Raw genomic sequence first — 22225 nt, forward strand, 5'->3', positions numbered from 1 at the left:
ACATGTTACCGCCGCCAGTCCTAGGGGAAGCAGGGCAGTAACAAGTGGCACACAGCCAAGGCTAGACTGTGTAGCCTAAAGGTTTGGTGACGCTGAGGAAAGACGGAGGGGACGTTGGTCTTGCCACAGCTCATTAAATTCTGAGGCGGCGCCTGCACTTAACATTGACATTACATTTAGTCATTTAGGAGACGCTCTTATCCAGAGCGACTTACAGTAAGTACAGGGACATTCTCCCCGAAGCAAATAGAGTGAAGTGCCTGGCCCAAGGACACATCGTCATTTGGCACAGCTTTGTCCCTCTGGTTCCCACAGTAGCGCTTAGCGCCCTCTACTGGTTTGGATGTCAGCCAAAATAAAAGACACAGGAAAATTAAAAAAAATAGAGGGTGTGTCTGTTTCTTCATGAAACTATAGATGTAGCATTTCTCAACCTACTGCACACACACGCAAACACACACACACACACTACAAACACACTGATACACACCACACACACTACAAACACACTGATACACACCACACACACACACTACAAACACACTGATACACACCACACACTACAAACACACTGATACACACACACACACAACAAACACACTGATACACACCACACACACAGACACATACCACTGACCAAGGAGTATGCAAACACAAGCAGACATAATCATGTTTCTCTTTATTTCCAGACATCATTAACAGAGTTCCAGAGAAGCAGCAGATGCAGTATGAAGGCTCACGTTGACGCTGTTGCAGGTTCCTCCAGTAGGTGACAAGGAACATTTGAATGTAATCTGTGACATTTACCTGTGTTGGTTCAGGCGTAATTGCTTAGTCAGGCACAATGAGAGGGGAGCAGCTGTAATTGTAGTTGTGTATGCTGGCAGGAATGCGTGTGTGTGTGTGTTCGTTTTGTAAAAACGGTTGGCTGGTGAATGGCTGGTGAATGGCTGGTGACTCTGGATCAGGGTCTGTCAGTCAGGAAGAGTATCTCTGATGGCTGGTGTCCCTGCTGGTGTCCCTGCCTGCTGGCTGGTGCAGCACTGGGCATCAGGTACCTCACCCGCTTCCAAAAGGCCGATGTAGCCATGGTAGCGCCCCGTGCTGCCTCACTCCACCTGAGGGGGGCGCTGCTGCGGATCAGCAGCTGCAGGGTGGGGGGCAGGTGTGTGTAGCTCACGTCCCCCAGCTGAATCAGGATCACAGTCACCCCACTCTGCATCAGGGCATGGTGAAGCCCCAGCTGCCAGTCGTACTGCTGCGCAGCACCCGGACCTTTGACCTCTGACCCCGACCCTGACCCGGAGGTCGGAGTGAGGATGACCATCAGCCTCCTGCTCAGCCGTATGCACCTCTCCGCCAGCTCCATGCAGTCTGGGAAGGGGAGGGGGCGGGGCCGGGGGCGGGGGCGGGGCCGGCAGGGGATGGAGATGGTGAGTAGGGGAACGGGAAGAGGAGAGGTGGAGGAGAAGAGGAGGGGATGGAGAATAGGAAGAGGGCAGGAGGAGAAGGAGGATATGGGAGGAGAAGGAGGGGGCAGGGGAGGAGGAGAAAAAGGGTGAAGGAGAGGGGGAGGACAGAAGATGCAGTAGGGGAGAGGGGAGGGGTCAGGGAGGAGGGAAGAGATGAAGAAGATGGAGAGTGTGCAAGCAGAGAAACAGGATTGTGTCTGTGTTTTTCTCACATCTGTCAGGTTGGCACTGCACTTACCCCACCCCTAGAATAACCTTCCCTAGTCGACCTCTAACCCCAACCGGCACACCCTCTAACCCTGAACAGTATCTCACCTTCTCCTGGCAGGTTGTCTCTGCCGTGGATGAAGAGGCGGAGGCCACACTGGTTCTCCAGGACATAGGGCAGAACACCAGTGACGAACAGGCCCAGTCTCTCCTCCGTGGCCTGGTCTAGTCCCTGGCGCTGGTACGCCACATATGCATCATATACCTTCCCATCTGCAGAACACACACAAAGAGATGCTCTACCGCACACACAAAGAACTGCTCTACCGCACACACACGGATGCCCGACCGTACCATACAAAAGAAACTGCTCTATTCAATTTTTCTTCATTTGATGTTTTCTTCGCGAGTACAGTCTTTTTTTGTCTTCGAAAGTGTGTGGAATCAGAGGTGAACAAACACAAAGAGCTCTGCGCTGTTCAGGGTTAGAGTGCCCCCTTGTGGCGAGATGAAACCCGCACGCAGCCACCTGCTGTGTTCTGTGTATAGTCCTGTAGCATCTGACAGTGCTCACCTTCAGGACGGCTGTAGGAGCGCAGCAGCCATCTGAAAAAGAGAGCCAGGTCGATGGCAAAGTGTCGGACGGCCAGTGCAGCCAGCAGGGCCAGCAGCAGGACACACACTCCCCCCACTAGGGGGAGCAACAGGGAGGCTGAGGGGCAAGACAGCAGGAGGGAATTAGCGAGATTACTGAGGGTGTTCAAGTTTGTAAGTGTGTGTGTGTGACCGTATTTGCAGACCTTCAGGCTTGAGAAACAGAACAGCAACTGTATTGCTCTGGTCGGTCATGGCGTTGCATTCAAACGTTGAGTGGAAGTCCTTGACAGAAACTCTGTCTATGGTTAAGACAGACTTGAAGATATACAGCTTCTTGGTAGTTACATACTCGCTATATATGTAGAAAAAACATATCAGTGAGTTCATCAGCAAACATGAGATACGTACAAGGATAATATAATGTATGTGTGTGTGTGTTTGTGTGTGGACCTGGTGAGGTTTTGACTGTAGCCCTCCAAGTCGTCAGCCTTCTGTCCATTCACGTTCCACCTCACCCAACAATTTTTAATGTTTGTTCCACAATGCGCAGAGCAGGTCAGAGTCTTAATGGAGCCTGGCATAATACAAAACTACATGATGAAGATTGCCCACTTTTTCCGTGGGCCAGGAATAATATTCTGCCCATGCCCAAGTGTCGGGCTCACCCATCACTGCCGTCTCCGTGGATACGTTGGCTGGGGTGTTGATGATTGGTGGATAGTATGCCAAGGGTTCTGGAGGAAGAACACACACCACATGTCCTTCCCAACAGACTTCTCAAGACAGCCTACTCAACAGTCTTCTCAACACAGCCTACTCAACTCTCCCTACTCAACTCTCCCTACTCAACACAGCCGACTCAACTCTCTCTACTCAACACAGCCTTAACAAGGGGAAGAAAGATGACGTTGCCCAAGTGAACTCCCACATTATTGGTTTAAAGATCCTTATATTTACCCACAGGCTTGGTAAAGGGCTGAATCTCCAAACAATAATAGTTCTAGGGCTGTAACTGTTACTGTAACTCCATTACTGATAGATCTCCCCACTTGCTTTCCTTTAAAGATCCAAGGAATATACTTTCTATTCAGCTCTGAATTTATATCCTTTTCTCAATAAATTGACTGTGTTCAGATGTCCTCTTACTTCTATGGAGACATCTAAGGCCTATGCAAGGAGACACATACATACATACATACATACAAACATACATACATACATACATACATACATACATACATACATACATACATACATACATACATACATAAACCCCTCAAAAAAAGTTCGGAAACCAATCGATTATTTCTCCCCTTCAATAATACCAATTGGTGTTGTATTTTATATCATTGGGAAGCCTGATTAGTCACCTTTACAACGAGGTACAACTTGCAAGGATTGTGCATCAGTGGAATGAGCAACACAGCTAACCGTGTGGGTAGCGGCTCAAAGAAATGTGCCAAAATCCCCTGCAATATTCTTCTGTTGGTATTCACTCTCGTTTTGAGTAGCTTGGTGGATTGGATAATTGCACTCTCCCACAGTAATAAGATAAGAACAACACATATTGGCCTTTTCTAAACTTTATTCATTTACACTGTCAGGGACCTCAGTAACGTGTGGAAGATCCATACACAGCCACAACAGCTTGGCACCTCCTCATGCTGGTCACCAGCCTGGTCACACACTGCTGTGGGATGGTATCCCATTCCTCAACCAGGATTTGTCGCAAGTCAGCCAACATGTTTGCGTTGGTCACTCTGGCACATACAGCATGCCCAAGCTGATTCAACTTGAAGCACAAAACGAGAATGAATACCAACAGAAGAATATTGCAGAGGATTTTGGCCCATTTTTGTACCCACACAGTTAGTTGTGTTGCTTACAATCCTTACAATTTGTACGTCGTTGTAAAGGTGACTAATCAGGCTTTCCAACAATATATCAAATACAATACCAATTGGTATCATTGAAGGGGAGAAATAATCGGCCAAAATAACGTTTCAAATCTTTTTTTGAGGATTATATATATATATATATATATATATATATATATATATATATATATAGGCGGTATTACAGATACCTCTTATCTTTCTAGAAAGGAAACTGAGTTCCAGTATATCTCATCAATTGCAAATGGAAATCAAGTTTAGAATCTGAGAAGCATAAATGATATCTGAATGTGTTTGCATCAGAACAAACACAAGATGTGCTTCAATTAACTATTTATTTGCTGATATGAATTAACCAATGATTATTGTTAGATGAGGGTCCCTTCTCAGTGCGCTTATCATGCCAGAAGACGTATTGCACACTATTCAAATTTTACCAAATGAGAATGCCCCTGGGCCTAATGGATTTTGCAATGAGTTTTATGAAGAGTTACTTGAGATGTTTTATGATTTATGTTTATGGCTCTCTGCGTCTTCCTCAGTCACTGCAGCCAGCAAATATTTAACACATGGTTTACAAAAGGAAGCCCCCAGATTCCAGTTCATCATACAAGCCAATAGCACTCATGTATGTGGACCAGAAAACAATGTCACACACTTTGGATATCCGATTGAAGCTTATCCTGCCCTTAATCATTAACGGCAATCAAACTGGTTTATTGGAGGAAGTCAGTTATGTGATAATGTTAGACAATTTCTTACTGCAATTCTGGCATTCCAGCAAATAAATTAAGATGGGCTGGTACTCACCCTAGATGCTGAAAAAGCTTTTGAAGGTATAGAGTGGCCCTCACACTTGATGTTGTCGTGATTTTGAGTGTTTACAATGGTCATTTACATTTGAAAGGATTGTAAATCTAGTTCCTCAAGTAAATTGTAGCAAACCGGAGTCAACTTTAATTCAATAAAATGTAATCTCCCAACAACAAAATTGTGGCTAGTGAAATTGCTGAGTGGATAGTAACTTTGGAAAACCACTAGCCACAGTGGCTGGTGAGCAAAAATGTTAATGTCAAGCGTTGCCTGGGTGACAACTTTATAAACAGTAAAAAATATTCTTATCTTCATGTGTACTACATCGGTTTTACAAGGTATGAAATCAATTCCTAAACCACCTGGGCCCTGAAATTTCAACTGATTTGTTAGGTGGATTTACCCGAACAAGGATAATTTGCACCAATTGCACGGGACTCGAGTGTGCTTTTTGCATAACTGTCTGTTATTGAAATTAGCTGGGTTTTGTGTGTGTGTGTGTGTGTGTTTGTCTAGTGTTGTAATGTTCGCCTACTGATGTTGATTTTTAAAAGGCTGTCTTTGTTTCAAATGGAAAAGTCCAATCAAAGTTTTCTTTTGAACACCCTCCACAGCTTAGCCCCCATCTTTGTGTATAGTTAGTATCCTGTGTTACCTCTGACATTCAGCCACCTGGACGCAGAGCTGTTGTACACCTTCTGGTTGTGTGTCCAGGTACACACGCACGTGTAGTTGGCCTCGTCAGCCTTGGTGGCATTGCGCACCCACAGCAAGCTGCTTTTCTCAGATGGAAGGAGACGTAAGTTCTGAAAAACAAAAAGGAAACAGCAGTTGCTCGATCATCCAATGAACTTGTCAACCAATTTACCAGTCATCCCACCAAATAGCGCCAACAAGCCAACCAGTAATCCCGTTGTACAATCTACTCAACAAGCCAACCAACTACTCAACCAACTAATCAGTCAACCAGTCAACTATACAGTTCACCAACCATATTAACTAACCAGCCCAAGGGGACGTACCTTATACCAGCTGAAGTTTCCTTCACACTCCCCAAGTCTGTAGTTGGGCCATTTGATGTCAATGTTGACCGACGACTCGGAGATGGGCCTAAACAAGACACGGGGACGCGGCTCGGTGGGTAAAACGATCACCTTAGTTACAGACAAGAAGCATCTGTCCGGTGAAGCCCTCCTGGAGACGGCACAGAGCACAGAGGCACAAAGACACACACACACACAAGCACGTCTTAGCACGGTAAGACAAAGACATGCATTGGCTAGAAAAAGTACAGGATGTCGTGCCGGGGTCGTCTTGGTCACCCATAGCTGTAATAGTGTTCCGAGTCATTGAGGAGGAGGGGGAGGAAGAGGAGAAGAGAGCCGTGCTGATGCACACGCTGGCCCTCGGAGGAGGAGATCTCCTCGGTGCTGTCGCGGTACCACCGGGGATCCGTCACGTTGGCCAGGACGTCATTGGACACCTTGGCATGCAGACGAAGACCCTCCCCCTCCAGCACCTGCAGCCGGTCCCACTCATCCTCCAGCAGGCACCAGGACAATTCTTTCGGGGATTCATCTGGACCAGAGGGTGAACCACAGAAAAAGACCTTCTCCATTATTTAACACAATACGTGTTTGTGCAGCACATGTACTTTCCTAGTGGGGGTGACGTAGGGCTGTGAGTGTGAGATGTAGCCTTGTGAGTGTGTGTGATGTAGCGAGGTACCTGGAGGTTCGGTAACTTCTCCACAGGTTGAAACCCAGGCCAGGGCCAGCAGCAGATATGCTCGTATGGGGACAGACATCTCTCTGGGCTGCGGAGGAGAGGGGAGATGTGAGGGGATATGTGAGGTGAGGGGGGAGGTGAGGTGAGGGGGGAGGTGAGGTGAGGGGAGAGGTGAGGTGAGGGGGGAGGTGAGGGGAGAGGTGAGGGGGGAGGTGAGGGGTGAGGTGAGGGGGGAGGTGAGGTGAGGGGGAGGTGAGGTGAGGGGAGAGGTGAGGGGGGAGGTGAGCTGAGGGGGAGGTGAGGTGAGGGGAGAGGTGAGGGGGGAGGTGAGGTGAGGAGGAGGTGAGGTGAGAGGAGAGATGAGGGATGAGGGGAGAGGTGAGGGATGAGTGGAGGGGTGAGGTGGGAGGTGAGGTGAGAGATGACGGATGAGGGATGAGGGGAGAGGTGAGGTGAGGGATGAGTGGAGGGGTGAGGGGGGAGGTGAGAGGTGAGGGGGGAGGTGAGGGGAGAGGTGAGGTGAGGGGGGAGGTGAGGTGAGGGGGAGGTGAGGTGAGGGGAGAGGTGAGGGGGGAGGTGAGGTGAGGGGGGAGGTGAGGTGAGAGGAGAGATGAGGGATGATGGGAGAGGTGAGGTGAGGGATGAGTGGAGGGGTGAGGGGGGAGGTGAGGTGAGGGGGGAGGTGAGGTGAGAGGAGAGATGAGGGATGATGGGAGAGGTGAGGTGAGGGATGAGTGGAGGGGTGAGGGGGGAGGTGAGGTGAGGGGGAGGTGAGGTCAGGGGAGAGGTGACGGGGGAGGTGAGGTGAGGTGAGTGGAAGTGAGGGGAGAGGGTTGTCAGGGAGGTGCAGAACAAGAGGACCCAAACATAGGAGAGGATCAAAAGAATGAAGGTATAGTAACTAACAAAAAAAACTGCAACTAAAGTACACGGTTACAAACTGCTGCTTTTTGCGTTGTAGCAAAAAACAACAAAGTTTAGGGACAAGAACATGAAGGAACAAACTTACACTTGGAAACCTTTGTACCTTGTACTTTCATTTACTTGCCTGGATGCTGCAATGCCATTTTCTTCCAGGAATCACTGGAGCTAATCTGCTCTTTATGTTTATGATATTCATGCAGAATTTTCTATTGGTCATGCTTTCAAATTGTCTCCGTTTGTAAATAACAGCAAAATTATCCATGACAGGCCTTATGTCTTGGACCTTTTAAACCAGGCTATATATTTGATCACATTGAATGTTTCACATCTCCGAATAAATTTTACTTAATATCTGAATATTCCTTATGTAAAGGTAAAATAGTTTGTTCCAGTTCAGACAAGTTTTATCAACCTAAATGTATTGTATAAGCTACCAAGGCCATCTGAAAGTATTTTAGCAACACAGACAGCTAAGTGCAAGAGAAATGTCAAATTTTAAACATTCAGTGGTCCACTACTTTCAAGCCAATTAGGTTCCAGTAATTTAGTTCCAGCTAATCACTATCATCGAGGTGGCCTTTTGCCATTGGCTTATTTTGTGAAATTACTGTCAATCAACAGTGGGTTGGAGGAAAGTCAGGAAGTTCAGACAATAATTGGGGGAGCTGGTTCTCATACCAGAACTTATTTTATAATATGACCTAGTGCAGTTTTAATGACTGGGTAAACATAAAATGAACATGATTAGATGCTTCTTTGTGGTCAATTTGACCTGAGGATGTCTTACATTTATCAAACATAAAAGACATGTAAACATTTTACACACATTTGTTTTGGATGATCTTGAGATGAGAACATACAATTTCATAATCTTCAAAAACTGCTTTAGGTCCCCAACCTAACAGTTCCATACGTTATGGTGATTTTCATATTTTCTCATATTTGTGTGATAGGTATAATGGAAATGTAAGGAGGGAGTTGGAGTTAAGTTATTTTAAGGGCTACATGGGTAGTTAACAAGGACACAGGACCTAACAGTACCCGACAGTACCTGACAAAAACAAATACCTGACACATAATTTTTAGCATAATCATCGTCTGGAGGTTTACATTGCTCGGGTCAATTATTAAAAATGTTAGTACATTTGAAGAACACAGGAGGGTTGAACTTCTAGCTTTTAATTAAATTATAGTATATATAATAGTGTCTCTGTTAAAAGCATAGATACAGTACTGGATAGCCTGAAATATGCTACATGGTGGACTGAAATGCCTTACCAAGATACACATGAGGAGAATTATGTTGAAAAGATTCAGATTTCTTTGAGTTTTAAGAACTTATACTTAAACGTTCTGTCAGCGGTGATATCATTAAGCGTTTGCTATAGTTCAAGTTCAGTAAAAAGCTTTAAATTGAGAGGTCTTAATATCCATAAAAAAAAATCTCTATAACCAGGACATAAAAAAGCAATACTCACTTTATATGCAACCTTGGCAAACAACATAAATTGCTTCTTGTTAACTGTGCTCTGTTAGCCTGACGTTGTCATACTCATAATTCTTGTCAGAATATGAGTCTGATAACTCTCCGTTGGGCTTTGACTATGTGGCGTGTTTCAACCGAACTCGTAAAACAAATGCCTCTACGCTCAATTGGATAGACCTACAACCAATCAGAGCAACGTAATATGTCGTTTGTTGAAAACAAATTAACCCAAGCGCTCTTTCGTGACGTTGTTGATTACGTTACTGTTGATCATCTGTTATATAGTTTGTCCCCAATACAAGCCACTCCAGACCCAACTCCCCAACCAAATGTTTTTGTTGGCGGGGCTAAGTTGGGCTGGCAGCCAGGCTAGTGCTCTGTGCTTCATTTGGTCTAATTATTATAGAGAGGGTGGGTGCATTCTGTAGACTCTAACATCAGATATAAATCTACATGGTAGTCAGAATGTGCAGCTGCAAACAACCCACAAACTAAACACACATAGGGACACACAAATACAGTACACACAGAATCCAAACATCCACATGTAATCCAAACAGCCCTACGTTGCTGTTAGTGAACAGCCGTCTCTCTACATTGTTGTTGGTGAACAGCAGCTTTAGAGATGCCTTCAATACCAGGCCATCCAGCTCACTGGCATACTGTACCATGGTCTCTCTAACCTAGTCTATGAGAGGAGACAGAAGGTTCTCCTACAGAACCCTAATTTGGTTCTTGAATAGAGCTCATGAGTTCCTTATTACTTTCCATCAGTTATATCAGTTATATAAGTTTCCCCCAGCCTCCAATGCCCGGGGGAAAGTTCAGGGTATGAACACTTGTTCCATAACTTTCCATTTAGATGGATACTATGTTTTTCCAACGTCAATCCTTCTCTCAAGGATCCCTCCCAGATCAGCCTGGTTCACATAAGGACAAACTGATATATTTAAAAGCAGTCTTAATTCACTAGGGGACAGAACCTTGTACAATAACCATCCTACAATCCAAACAAACACAAATACTCTTATTGTAAAGGAGGAAATGTGTGTACGAAAGCTTTCACATAGTAATAACCGAGTAATTCCATTGTATTACAACACAGTAGTACTAAACGTTTCAACATAGCAACAAACAGCTGGATTTAAGTATTTAAATCTTTAAAGCTTTAGCCTAGTACTGACAGATTTGTTAAACCATAATAATAAAGTAACAGTAATGTTCAATTATGTTCTAGTAAACTTTATCACCGGAAATGTTGTTTGAAGGATGTTAATCTGTCAATCTGCTAGCGTCACCTATCCTGTTCAACACAACCTGATTGTGGAAACTGATTGTTCAGAAAGTCAGATATAGTTTTTCTTGATTGCTAACACACAAAAATTGTATGTGTAAGCCATCCTCACAAAACTATTTGCCAATTCCCATTAGAAAGACCATGTACCCCACTCTTAAAACACAATTTACCCTTTTTGACACATTACTCAGGTTCATTCACAATTCTTTGCAAAAGTCTAAACACCTTTCACTTAACAGTATTTTACAATCGCTATGAACATTTTGTCAATACTTTTAACATGTTTCCTAAACCCTTGACACAGTGACAGCAGTGTGTAAAGGGTATTCAGAAAGTTGAATTTATTTGAGGGCTTGGTGTGTATTTTGAATGCAAAGTTTGGTTTCTATGACAGATGATATGGTTTTGACCACAGTGTTTGATTTTGGGTCAAAAATTCTATACATCTAAACTTTTGGGTCAAAAATTCTATACTTTATCCCGCTTATTTACACGGCTACTTGCCAACAAAAATAACTTGACACAGTGTGTCTTTTTACAATGTATTTGTTACCATTTGTATTGTTGATCAGCAGAGAAATAGTTCGCCAAGGACCTTGAACTTCTCAGACTTTGAACATTCTTTAGGCTTCAAATCAGCTGACGTTGCTAAGCAACGCAGTACGCTGGGGTTGAAAAGTTACCGGACTACTTGTGGAGTGCTACAAAAGACGTGAATCCGAGGCAAAAAGGCCACTTCCTTTGACAGCGTCAAATATGCATAGCAACGGACAAATATGAGAAAATTGTTCACCACAGGACGTTGGGAAGCCCCATTCAAGTGAACGGAGCATTCTACAGCATTAAGAACAGCCGTGTAATAAAGATAAGAAAAACGTTTTTAAATAACATTATGGGAACTTCAGTAGTCAGACTTCATAGACAATACATCTACATAAATTCACATTGCTATCATAATACAATAACAATTTCACATTCAAATACAAGTACACTTCACATTTGATGAATACATACAAATGTAAACGTACAGAACATCCACTTATTATTCTGCAACAAAGATATTTTAAGTTATAATTAGAGCTCAGTATAAATCCTTCATGTCAGACTTTGTCATGATCATGTCAGCTGATAGAGCTACATGTTTCTTTTCTTTGAAAATACAATGACTCAAACCCCATCACGGCACAGCAGGTTAGGGATCAGTAGCAGGGAAATACAATGACTCAAACCCCATCACGGCACAGCAGGTTAGGGATCAGTAGCAGGGAAATACAATGACTCAAACCCCATCACGGCACAGCAGGTTAGGGATCAGTAGCAGGGAAATACAATGACTCAAACCCCATCACGGCACAGCAGGTTAGGGATCAGTAGCAGGGAAATACAATGACTCAAACCCCAATGCTGCCAACAAGGCTAAGCAGGCGAGGAAAATGGCTTGAGACCAGACGCGTCCCCTGACTAATTACTTTGATATCCCTGAGCTGGGTGAGAGAGGGAGACAGGCTGGGTGGGAGAGAGAGAGAGAAAAGTCGGGTAAGAGAGAGAGAGAAAAATAGAGGGACAGAGGGAATATGTTGGGAAAAAGAGAGAGTGAGAGAGAAGCTGGATGAGAGAGGGAGAGAGAAGGAATGTGAGAGAGAGAGAGAGAGAGAGAGAGAGAGCGAGAGAGAGAGAGAGAGAGAGAGAGAGAGAGAGAGAGAGGGAAGATGGAGTGTGGGGATGTGAGAGATGGAGAGAAAGAGAGACAGAGAGGGGCTGGGCAAGAGAGGGAGAGAGGGGCCGGCCCTCAGACTGTCCCCAGGGTGCTCTCTCCAGGCTCAGAGGGCATGTGATATCTTAGACATTTCCAGAAGCGTCCACTGGGGGGCGCCGTGGGGCTGCCTGCAGGGCTGGGCTTCCACCTCAGAGCCCCCTGCTTCATGTGGATGTATCTCAGGGACTCGGGCAGGGCAGAGTAGTCCACCTGGGCGTCAGCCTCCACCAGGATCACCCTGAGGCTGCTGTGGACCAGGGCCTGGTGCAGACCCATCCTCTGGTCATAGTCCTGTTGCCATAGTGACTTCTGCTCCACGCTGGAGATGCTGCTCCCTGACAGGACGATGATAAGTCTGCGGCTTCTCTCCATCGCCTGGGCAACCGCGTCGTGCATTGCTGTGGAGGATTGTGGACATGGGGCATCACTAGGTTGTACTTGGGCCAAATAGGGTATTTCTTATTTGATACTTGGAATGCAAGTTCTATTCTAAGTGTTTATGTGTGTGTGTGTGTGTGCACCTTCCCCAGGGGTGTCATCTCGTCCTATGACGTACAGCGTGTACCCGTGCTGTTTCTCCAGGACTTCAGGCAGCATGCGCAGGGCAAAGGTCATCGCCCTGGACGAACACATTGCATCGCCATGGAGATAACTCACAAAGGCATCAAAGAGCTTTCCATCTGGAGCTGCAGAGGAGAGAAGAGGACAGGGAACGGAATGTAGACTTGACCTTGAAAAGACAACATCCTCTTTAAAAGGAACAGATAAACCAAGCTTGTTTTCTCACTTCTCATCCTCCTGAACACACGGGGGCGCAGTTTCCTGTAGACCAGCACCAGGTCCACCTTGAACAGGAAGCCAAAGACCACGGCCAAGAAGACCACAGGTAAGACCAGAGGCAGGCTCACACCAATGTTGAAGAACCTGTGATCGGCTACATGTTGAAGACATCCAAAAAGCGGGAGACAAAAGTGAGTCAATTTTTAAAATAGTTTTGAACCAAAATCTGGATGTTTGTTACATAAAAACCATTACCCAACCAACTTTAATCTTTTAGTGGACTTGTCATTTTGGAATAGCATCCGTAGATCCAATCCCTACTGTAGGGACTTTACAAGTCAGCCACATGTGTGTGTGTTGTATATGTGTGTGTGTATTGCATGTGTATGTGTGTATTCATGTGAGCATGCACGTGTATGTGTGTGTAGCTGGTGTGTGTGTAAGGTGTGTGTTCAAGGTTTGTTTGTGTGTGTATGGGCATGCGTGGGTGCATGGTGATTACCAGGCTGTAGCTGCAGCACGCCAGTATCCTTGCCCAGGGGGTTGATGACCACGCATTTCAGCTCAACGCCCAGGAAGTCCACCAGGACCTCGGAGATGTTGAGTGTGGACTGGAGGTAGACATTTGCCCCCTCGTAAACACTGGGGACCAGGACATCACAGACCAGTCACTGCCTGGCTCAGAAGCCACATGTGGCTCCTTCACCATTCGTGTGGCTCCCACACAATTTGGGGATTAGTTCTACAATTTATGGTAAGTATTAGTGTTAGGGAGTCAGATGGCTGAGCGGTGAGGGAATCGAGCTAGTAATCAGGAGGTTGCCGGATCGATTCCCCGGTTGCCGGATCGATTACATTTAGTAATTTAGCAGATGCTCTTATCCAGAGCAACTCACAGTAAGTACAGGGAGATTCTCCCCGAGGCAAGCAGGGTGAAGTGCCTTGCCCAACGACATGTGCACCGGCCGGGAATCAAACTGGAAACCTTCAGATTACTAGCCCGATGCTCTACCCGCTCAGCCACCTGACTCTTACAGTGAAAAGTAACTGGAGATGCCAGACAGAAGGCAATGGCCACCAGAGGTAAATCTGTTCCTCATGTACATACCTATACTACAATACATAAGCTGCCAACTAGAAAACATTTTTGTTGTGATTATCATTTTGAATCAATGGATGGCAAAACATTGTTGATATCTGTGTTTTTCTTAAACTCAAAACTAGTTTTTCACCCACTGGGGCTCCCAATGTACCCTATTTGATTAAAATGGCTCGACATCACAAAAATTGCCGACACCAAGACTAGATGCTGCTTCACACAACTGTTCACTGTGAAGTTTGCTACTCACTCACAACACCCAAACACTGCCGCACATAAAGACAACTCACAAATCCCAGGAGTCTCTGAGCTGTTGAAACTCGTCAATGTGTTTGCCATTGATATTCCAGTAACCATGGCTACTCTCCACATCTTCACCAGCACCGACCCAGGCAGAGCAGGTTAGCTGCAGACTGGAACCTGGAACCAACACAGCAACACACAGACGTCCTTTACAAGATGCCCAGACACAACACGCTTCGAGTCTCTGAAGCTTCAGCAAGGTGTGTTAGTAATCAGTACTAGCCTGGTTCAACTGTGATCATTTCCTGCCTGGGGTAGGTCACCTTAGGCATCTGAAGAACTTCAGCTAGACAGACACACACACGCACACAATGTTGATATAGTTAGGAGTTTGAACAGGATTAAGAGTAAACATACAGCTTCGAACATAACTTAATTTAGACAGACACACTAACACACACATTATACACACAGGAGTTTAAATTGAATTAACAGTAACCATAAAGTATCTCTCTCTAATACTACCACTGAAATTCGAAATGGATAAGATTAATGACATTTGTTCAGTTAAGTCTCAGTCAAAGTTGTTAAGCGTGCGTTACCATGGGTAACAGAGAGTCTCATGCTTCTGGAGGCATTGTAGTTGTGGCCCTCCAGAGAGAAGTCCACCATGCAGGTGTACACTCCAGCAGCCTCTTGTGACACGTCCGGGACTCTCAGCACATCTTCAGAAACATCCACTGGCCTGCAGTTCTGACCAGTCAAAAACAAGGAGAAAGTACAGAAAGGATCTGAAGAAATATTTCAAAGATTTTATTCGCCATGAATGTTTGCACAAACAAGGAATTCACTTTGGCAGGGAAGTGCATACATTAAACATATAGGAATATTGAAACTTAAATATGTGGACTAACTATACAAAAGGAGCAAATTGTAGCTAATACTAAGGAGAATACAAAATAAAATATAAAATACAAGTAGTCATAATTTACAATCTAACCTAAAAAAAACGTTGGTCATGTGGATGATGTACTGTGGTGGATATAAAGCTCTGGAAAGAATTGAGAGACCACTGCACCTTTTTCTTTCATTTAATAAAATAAAGTAGAGAAGGACAATTTTGAGGAACTGAAGGGTAAAATTTGCAGTGGCCTCTTAGATTTTACCCTTCAGTTCCTCACTCACAATTGTCCTCAACTTTTTTTTTTTTTAAGAAAAAGGTGCAGTCGTCGTAAAATAAATTCCAGAGCTGTATTTATGGAAAGTCTTGGGTAGAAACTATGCTGTGCATTTGTGGTTCTCTGTAGGTGTTTTGTGTCACTTTAATTTCTGTAGTCGTGTGTGAGTGAGAGAGGGGGATTTCCAACCTAGGGGATGGTTTTGGAAAGGGTTCCTGTAACTTGAGAGGTACTATAAAAGGTATATGAAAGGTATAATGAGTAATAAGTACAATGTCTTGAAAAACAAGACATTGTTTAAAAAGACAAAGACAAAAAATGTGTCAATATGAATAGCTTGACAGTGTAGATCAGGACAGTAGGCTATACTAAGTGCAGTCAAACATACGGCCCACCACAACTGGCCCACCACATGGTCCCACCCACTAGATGACATGGCAAAGTGTGAAAAATAGAGAGAAGTCATTCATTCTGAGTTTTCAATAAAATGCTATTCATGATTTGTTCATAGTCTGTTTGAGGGAAGTTTAGCAACTCTAAGCAGTGGCTGCACACGTTAATCGTGTGCAGTGAGTTTCTTTTAAATTATACCTCCACAGTCTTAAGATGTGTCAAACAAATTGGGTTCAAGGAATCCAAGTACTTTACACATATTCAGAGATCTAAGCTAGGATACAAACAAGTACTTTTGTAAAGCTCTCTCTTGGAAGTCGCTTTGGATAAAAGCGTCTGCTAAATGAATAAATGTAAGTACTCAAACTGTGCAACTCCAAACTAGCCAAAATGTGACCAAACAAACCAGGGACAGGAGCGAACCATTTCCTTCTTAAACTGACAGTCCACATAAGCGTAAACACTTCCATAAATAAAAGAGACCTATCCCAATTATATAAAACACCAACATAAAGAGATACCATGCTTAACAATAGGTTATTACAATAAAATAAATGATAACAATACAACAATAGTCTTGAAAAGTCATGTAACTTAGAAAGTGACTAATCACAGCCAAACCACATGTGGGCTACAAGTAAGCTGGTTCCCACAACCTACTTCCATGAAAATACTGCTTCATAAGCTTTTCGACCCTGCCAGTTTCTCTGAAAAACAACTGACTACTTATTGTGGTCATGTTTAAAGACATGATGACAAGACATTTATGTATTGCAAGTTAAATGCTAAAAAAAAAACTAGTTAAATTCTGTATAGTACATATAATATACTATATGCTATAGTATACACCAATCATAACATTATGACCACTGACAGGTGAAGTGAATAACACTGATTTTCTCTTTATAATGGCACCTGTCTGCCAGACATATCCTGGGTGGGATATATTAGGCATGAAAGTTAACATTTTAAGAAGTCTCAGGATGTTCATCTTCTGGTTTGTAAATGGATGGTCCATTCATTTCCATTTACATTGAGTCATTTAGCAGACAGAGCGACTTACAGTAACATTCCCCCCGAGGCAAGTAGGGTATAGTGCCAACGTCACACAGCCAGGAATCGAACTGACAACCTTCTGATTACTAGCCCAAGTCCCTCACCGCTCAGCCACCTGAGTCCCACTCCCTGAGAATGTTCTTTACATTTAAAGAAAGGGAAAACAGGGAGTGTTGTTTCACTGGTTCTGCACACGATATCAAGTTGGCTATATGAACTAAACTGAGTTTGACAGCCCTGTAAGTGACTCTCTGTGAAACATGTTATTAATTACCCATCGTGTTCTAGTTGGCAACAGTTAAAGGGTTGCCAGATTTAACTCCTACCTTAAACCACCTTATGCGTGCTTTGCTGTCCAGGATGAAGACATGGTCCTGCTTGCAGGGGATGTAATCGTTTTTCCCCTGGGTTAGAGACCGGTTCTCGTCAGGCACAGGGCATGGTCCTTGTTCCACAGACACAGAAAACTCATTTTCCCAGGATTCATTGTCGTTCCTGCTATTACAGATACAAGAAGGATTAATGAATCCAATTTGACCCCTTGAAATGCATTCAAACTACTCAGAAACCGTAATGATGTTGGCAGTGTAGGTTTAAATGTGGTTGAAGCTGTTGGTTCTCTGCTAGTACATTCTCACCTGGCCTTACAGGTGTACAGTCCACCATGGTCGTACTGGGCGGGTAGGAACCACAGCAAGCCTTGTCTGACCTCCACTCCCAGGGGAAGCCCTGGGCCTAGACTGCCCCCTCTCGTCCAGTTCACACTGTCACATCCCTCATTGCAGCCAGCACATGAAAGCTGGAAGAAGTGGCCTGAGGTCGCATGGTAGCTATCCAGTGCCCCCTCGTGGCCTGTTGAAGACAAGCAGCAGAGCAGCTTCATATCAGCTAATGATGTGGGACAACAGGACAACACAAAGGAGAAGTCAACTGCAATAACACTTCCAAGAAATGACCTATGAAATTCAAGTCTGTCGCATGAATAAAACATTCAACGTTTTTACTGTTATTTAACCAATATTTAATTAAAAACGTAATGGGATTTCAATAAAACGGGAACAATTACAGTAAGACACAATGGAAATAGCACGCAACAACAGCCAATAACTACAACAGCAACTGCGTGTGCAAACCAGCACCAGCACCAGAAAAAAGCCCACCACAGTGACAGTACCAGACACATCATGTGACAGCAAGAGTGAGTGATTGAGTCCTTGACTGAGGGGATGGTGATAAAACTATTCTTGAGATCTTTCTGAAACTCTTTTGGTCAAGGTTAGCTACAGCGCACATAATATAAAGAGTATTGTATCCTGTATGTGTCTACATACAGGACCCTTTATTCAAAAACAGGACTGACAGTGCAAATTCACAGTGCAAAACAATCTTCAGAAAGTTCACAAACTGGCACACAATTTTGAAAAAGATATTAAGATTAGCGTGGATTTAATTCTATTTTCACAGATGAGCAATTTATTGGAATTTTGTTAAAAACGTTATTGAAAATTGAAGTAGGCCAGACTTTATTAGAATAATCTGGTGTATATTTAAGTTTTTTCTGTACAATTCTGAAAAAGTTAAGATTAGCGAGGACTTCATGCATTTTTCAGAGATTAGTGATTTCTTAGCATTTTGTTTGAAACGTAATTGAAAAAGTAAAGGGTGTGGAAGTAGGCCGAACATTATTAGAATAATCCGGTGTATATTTGAGATTTTGTGACACAATTTTGAAAAAATTATTAAGATTAGCTAGGATTAAGCTATTTTAGTGATTAGTGATTTTCTATAATTTTATTTGAAACGTCATTGAAAAAGTAAAGGCTGTGGAAGTATACCAGACATTGTTAGAATACTCTGGTGTCTGATTGAGGTTTTATATTCATAACATTTTTAGAAAAGTCATAATTTTTCAAAATTGTATGGGTAGTTTTCACCCGGTCCCTAACGCAACGCTGCAAAGTAGCGTCTTCCGAATGTGAGACGAATGCCGACTATGAAACTAACTTCACCTCGGTCAATTAACACACTTTTTCGATGTATTTAGTGTGAAATGGATGATTTAGGAGCATTTCTCTGTGTTTCAGAACCACGTGATGATGGGTAGGGGAGACCAGGGATGGAAGTAACACTTTTTCTTTGAGCGTCAGTAATTCAGTGATTGCTTGTGCTAGGTCTCTCAAACTTTGATACATACTACCCATATCTGTCTTCTATAAATATAATTCACTTGGACATCTACTACACAATCACAGATTATGTGAGTTAGTGCCAAATAAAAAGAGTTCCATTGTTACAACCTACCCCACAACTGGGGCTCCATGTATGGCCAGATGAGCACTGCTAACTGACAATGCTAGCACAAAAGTCTGAATGAACTTATTTTAAAGGGTTTTCTTTACAGGTGAAATTCTAGCCAGCTAACTAACAGCAAGACAATATCAAATATCAAATAAAGTGGATACTTAATTTTCAGTATCAATAAGTGAACATTTGTTATAAAGCAGCATCAAAGGGAGAGCATCACAGGCACAGCACAGTACTAGTATATTACAATACAAGACAATTTGGTGGTGGTTTCCAAGCACACTGTAGGAAACCCGAATGTGTGAACATACACCAACACTGCTAACATAGAGTAACACCACAATTACCTCATCTATAGCAGATTCAAAACAAGATTAGGCTAAATCTCTGTAGTTGACTACAGTTGAGAAATAATGACGTGTGTCAGTCCGAGAGAGATGCACTGAGAGGAGAAAGTGTGGGACTGTACCATGCATTAACTCAGATAACACATGCTAATAAACCTCTCTGGTGGAGGCAGGAGCTGGAGGCTGTGTCGATCGTCAGTATCATGACTAGGGCAGAGTCTTTGGAACTTTTGAAAATGTCCTCGCAGTTACAAGATGTGGGTGGGTGACATTTAACTGGTTTATCTGGGTTCATGAAAATGAGGCCAATAGGTTAGGGCAGCACAATGTGTGTGTTGCATGTCTCTGACCTATTTTGAGATTGGAGACAGGATGAAGGAAGACCACAAAGTCGTTTTTATTTATAGAACTGAGGCTAAAGTATCAGTAAAATGTTTAAGAGAAAAACATCTAGGGCTGTGAAGCATCTTAACCAACTATACAATCTAAAATAAGGATACAATATTTTGATTTTATGTCTTCCCATTGTCACCATGCAAGAAGACATAAGAATACAACAACCCTCAGATTCCTGCAACCTTCCAGGAAACAGCCCAAGAAAAAAGCCTATAGTACCTTTAGCAAAACATCCCACTGTTTGACAAATTCAAATAACCTACTACACGATTCGACCTTTGGTGAAAATGTATTTTTAAAATGTTTAAATTATGACTGCTATAGCCGAGTATACTATTTCATTTTCTCTGCCAGACTTCTTACCGTGTTCAAGAGTTGACAGGATCATTGACGGGATCAGTAGAAAAAGAATGCCGATGTAAACCTCCTGCATTATAGTCAACTCCTGTGGAAGGAGACAACATTAACGGATACCATTGTTATTGTGTCTAATTATGAAGACTACACGTTCTGTGTTCGATCATGTGTAGGCTACCGAAGGATTTGGACATTTCCTGTTAGTTAACTTATATTCAGCAATGTCGAGGACTTCCCAACAACAACAAAGGGAAGTGAAACCGCAAAAGACGGACTTATTTTCCAAACAAGTTATTGTCCACTCAAGTATTGTAATTTAAGCCATTACTGAAAAAGTACTAACAAATAAGTTATAATTTGTGAAAGTTCTTAAGGAAAATCCAATGATCACCCTAATCCTATAACTCGATGCATAGTATAGTAGTAGTAGTAGTAGTAGTAGTAGTAGTAGTAGTAGTAGTAGTAGTAGTAGTGTTTGAAATACAGTACACCAAATACAGTGTAGGAGGTAATAGATGTAGGCCTACTACTACAATGAATCTGGTTTGTTATCTGTCAGTTTGTGGTAGCCTACCGCCGCGTTCATAAGAACCTCTCTCTTGAAATACAGTAGTGTTTTATTTAGCGAACAAAACACCGCACCTGTTTAACACAAATAAATACTTTCTGATGAACTCTAGTGAAAAACACTAGCCTAGGTTTACAGTCAATGGAACATGCGGAGTCACCAAAAAGTCCTATATAATCCAAACAGATCAAGCTAAAATGTACCTGTATGACATTCGTTTTAGGTAGCGTCTTTGGTTTCGGAGTTTCCCATCCTCTTGTGAAACCGTGGTGTAAGGTATAGACGCCCAACGTTCCACATCAAGCTGACGTTTAAAATCAGCGTCCGGTGTTGTAGGCTACCTTTCACAATGTAGCCTTTATGGAACTTGAGAGGTGTGACGGAAAGAGATATGTTAGCCAATTGGTTGTCAACGCAATCTTCATGGGCCCCCAGCCCTGCATGTTCTAGAGTTGGAGCAGGGAAACATTTCGAAGATGCAGGGCAGCGGGGTATTCCAGAAAAGCTGAATATGCGACATAACCGGGCAAGTAAACTCTCCAGCTGACACACAATGTTGCAGCAACTTACTGGCAATGTTGCTACAACGCTGGGTGTCAGATGAGGAAATTGCCATAAAAATGTAATCAAATTCATTATCAAACGTAAGAATTGCCATTTTATAACCACTAGTTTCACTGATACCGGTGTTCTGTACGGGAGGTATAAACTCGCACTGGTTTGTAAGGATGAGATGAGAGGGCACGAAGAGTGAGGGGGAGAGAGCGCGAAGAGCGAGGGGGAGAGAGCGCGAAGAGCGAGGGGGAGAGAGCGCGAAGAGAGAGGAGAAAGCATGGAGAGGCAGTAGAGAGCGCGACTGTCTCCCTAAATATTTATTTAAAAGAGTGAGATTGTTTGCAATAGTGTGGACCATGGGCGTATCCAGCCCCCCTAAAAGTTTAATTAGCCCCCCCCCCCTCAAAAAAAAAAAAAAGATATATAAAATATATATATATAAATATATTTCTTTTTTTTGTTTTATATTTTAAAATCTAAATGTGTTAATTTTTCTTCCTAAAACCCACTAGAGGACACTTTAAAAGGATATTTTCAAAAAATTATTCTGTGGGAACATGCCCCCAGATCCCCCTAATAAAAAATAATAGGTTTTATCTAGGGGCTTAGCCCCCCCAAAAGTGGGAATCTAGATGCGCCCCTGGTGTGGACCCAGGGATGGATTAACGAACGGGCCTACCGGGGGGCCCATGAGCTCAGGGGGCCCCTAAGCCAGAGCCTGACGTCGCTGTTTTTAACTTTGTATTGATATGATGATATGACACGATGCGCCGC

General features: G+C 43.4%; 2 protein-coding genes across 2 annotated transcripts; both read right to left on the bottom strand.

Moving 5' to 3' along the window:
- Positions 1–677: 677 nt before the first annotated feature.
- Positions 678–9239, bottom strand: LOC146234867 (interleukin-1 receptor-like 1). Its single transcript, XM_084689256.1, has 11 exons — positions 9115–9239; positions 6713–6800; positions 6307–6562; positions 6007–6178; positions 5640–5790; positions 2942–3010; positions 2727–2850; positions 2480–2628; positions 2254–2391; positions 1788–1952; positions 678–1374 (listed from the first exon to the last, which is right to left on the bottom strand). Exons 1-11 carry the CDS (start codon positions 9139–9141, stop codon positions 965–967), a joined length of 1749 nt encoding a protein of 582 aa, XP_084545382.1. The 5' UTR covers positions 9142–9239; the 3' UTR covers positions 678–964.
- A 1434-nt stretch (positions 9240–10673) lies between these two features.
- LOC146234868 (interleukin-1 receptor type 1-like) lies at positions 10674–21172 on the bottom strand. The gene is made up of 11 exons (XM_084689245.1): positions 21100–21172; positions 20335–20416; positions 17563–17776; positions 17251–17419; positions 14900–15050; positions 14581–14643; positions 14345–14474; positions 13458–13597; positions 12963–13109; positions 12697–12861; positions 10674–12573 (listed from the first exon to the last, which is right to left on the bottom strand). Exons 2-11 carry the CDS (start codon positions 20402–20404, stop codon positions 12209–12211), a joined length of 1614 nt encoding a protein of 537 aa, XP_084545371.1. The 5' UTR covers positions 20405–20416; positions 21100–21172; the 3' UTR covers positions 10674–12208.
- Positions 21173–22225: the final 1053 nt, after the last annotated feature.

The sequence above is a fragment of the Hypomesus nipponensis genome, chromosome 23 (assembly GCF_054491055.1).
Source record: "Hypomesus nipponensis isolate SF chromosome 23, ASM5449105v1, whole genome shotgun sequence".
Classification (NCBI taxonomy): Eukaryota; Metazoa; Chordata; class Actinopteri; order Osmeriformes; family Osmeridae; genus Hypomesus; species Hypomesus nipponensis.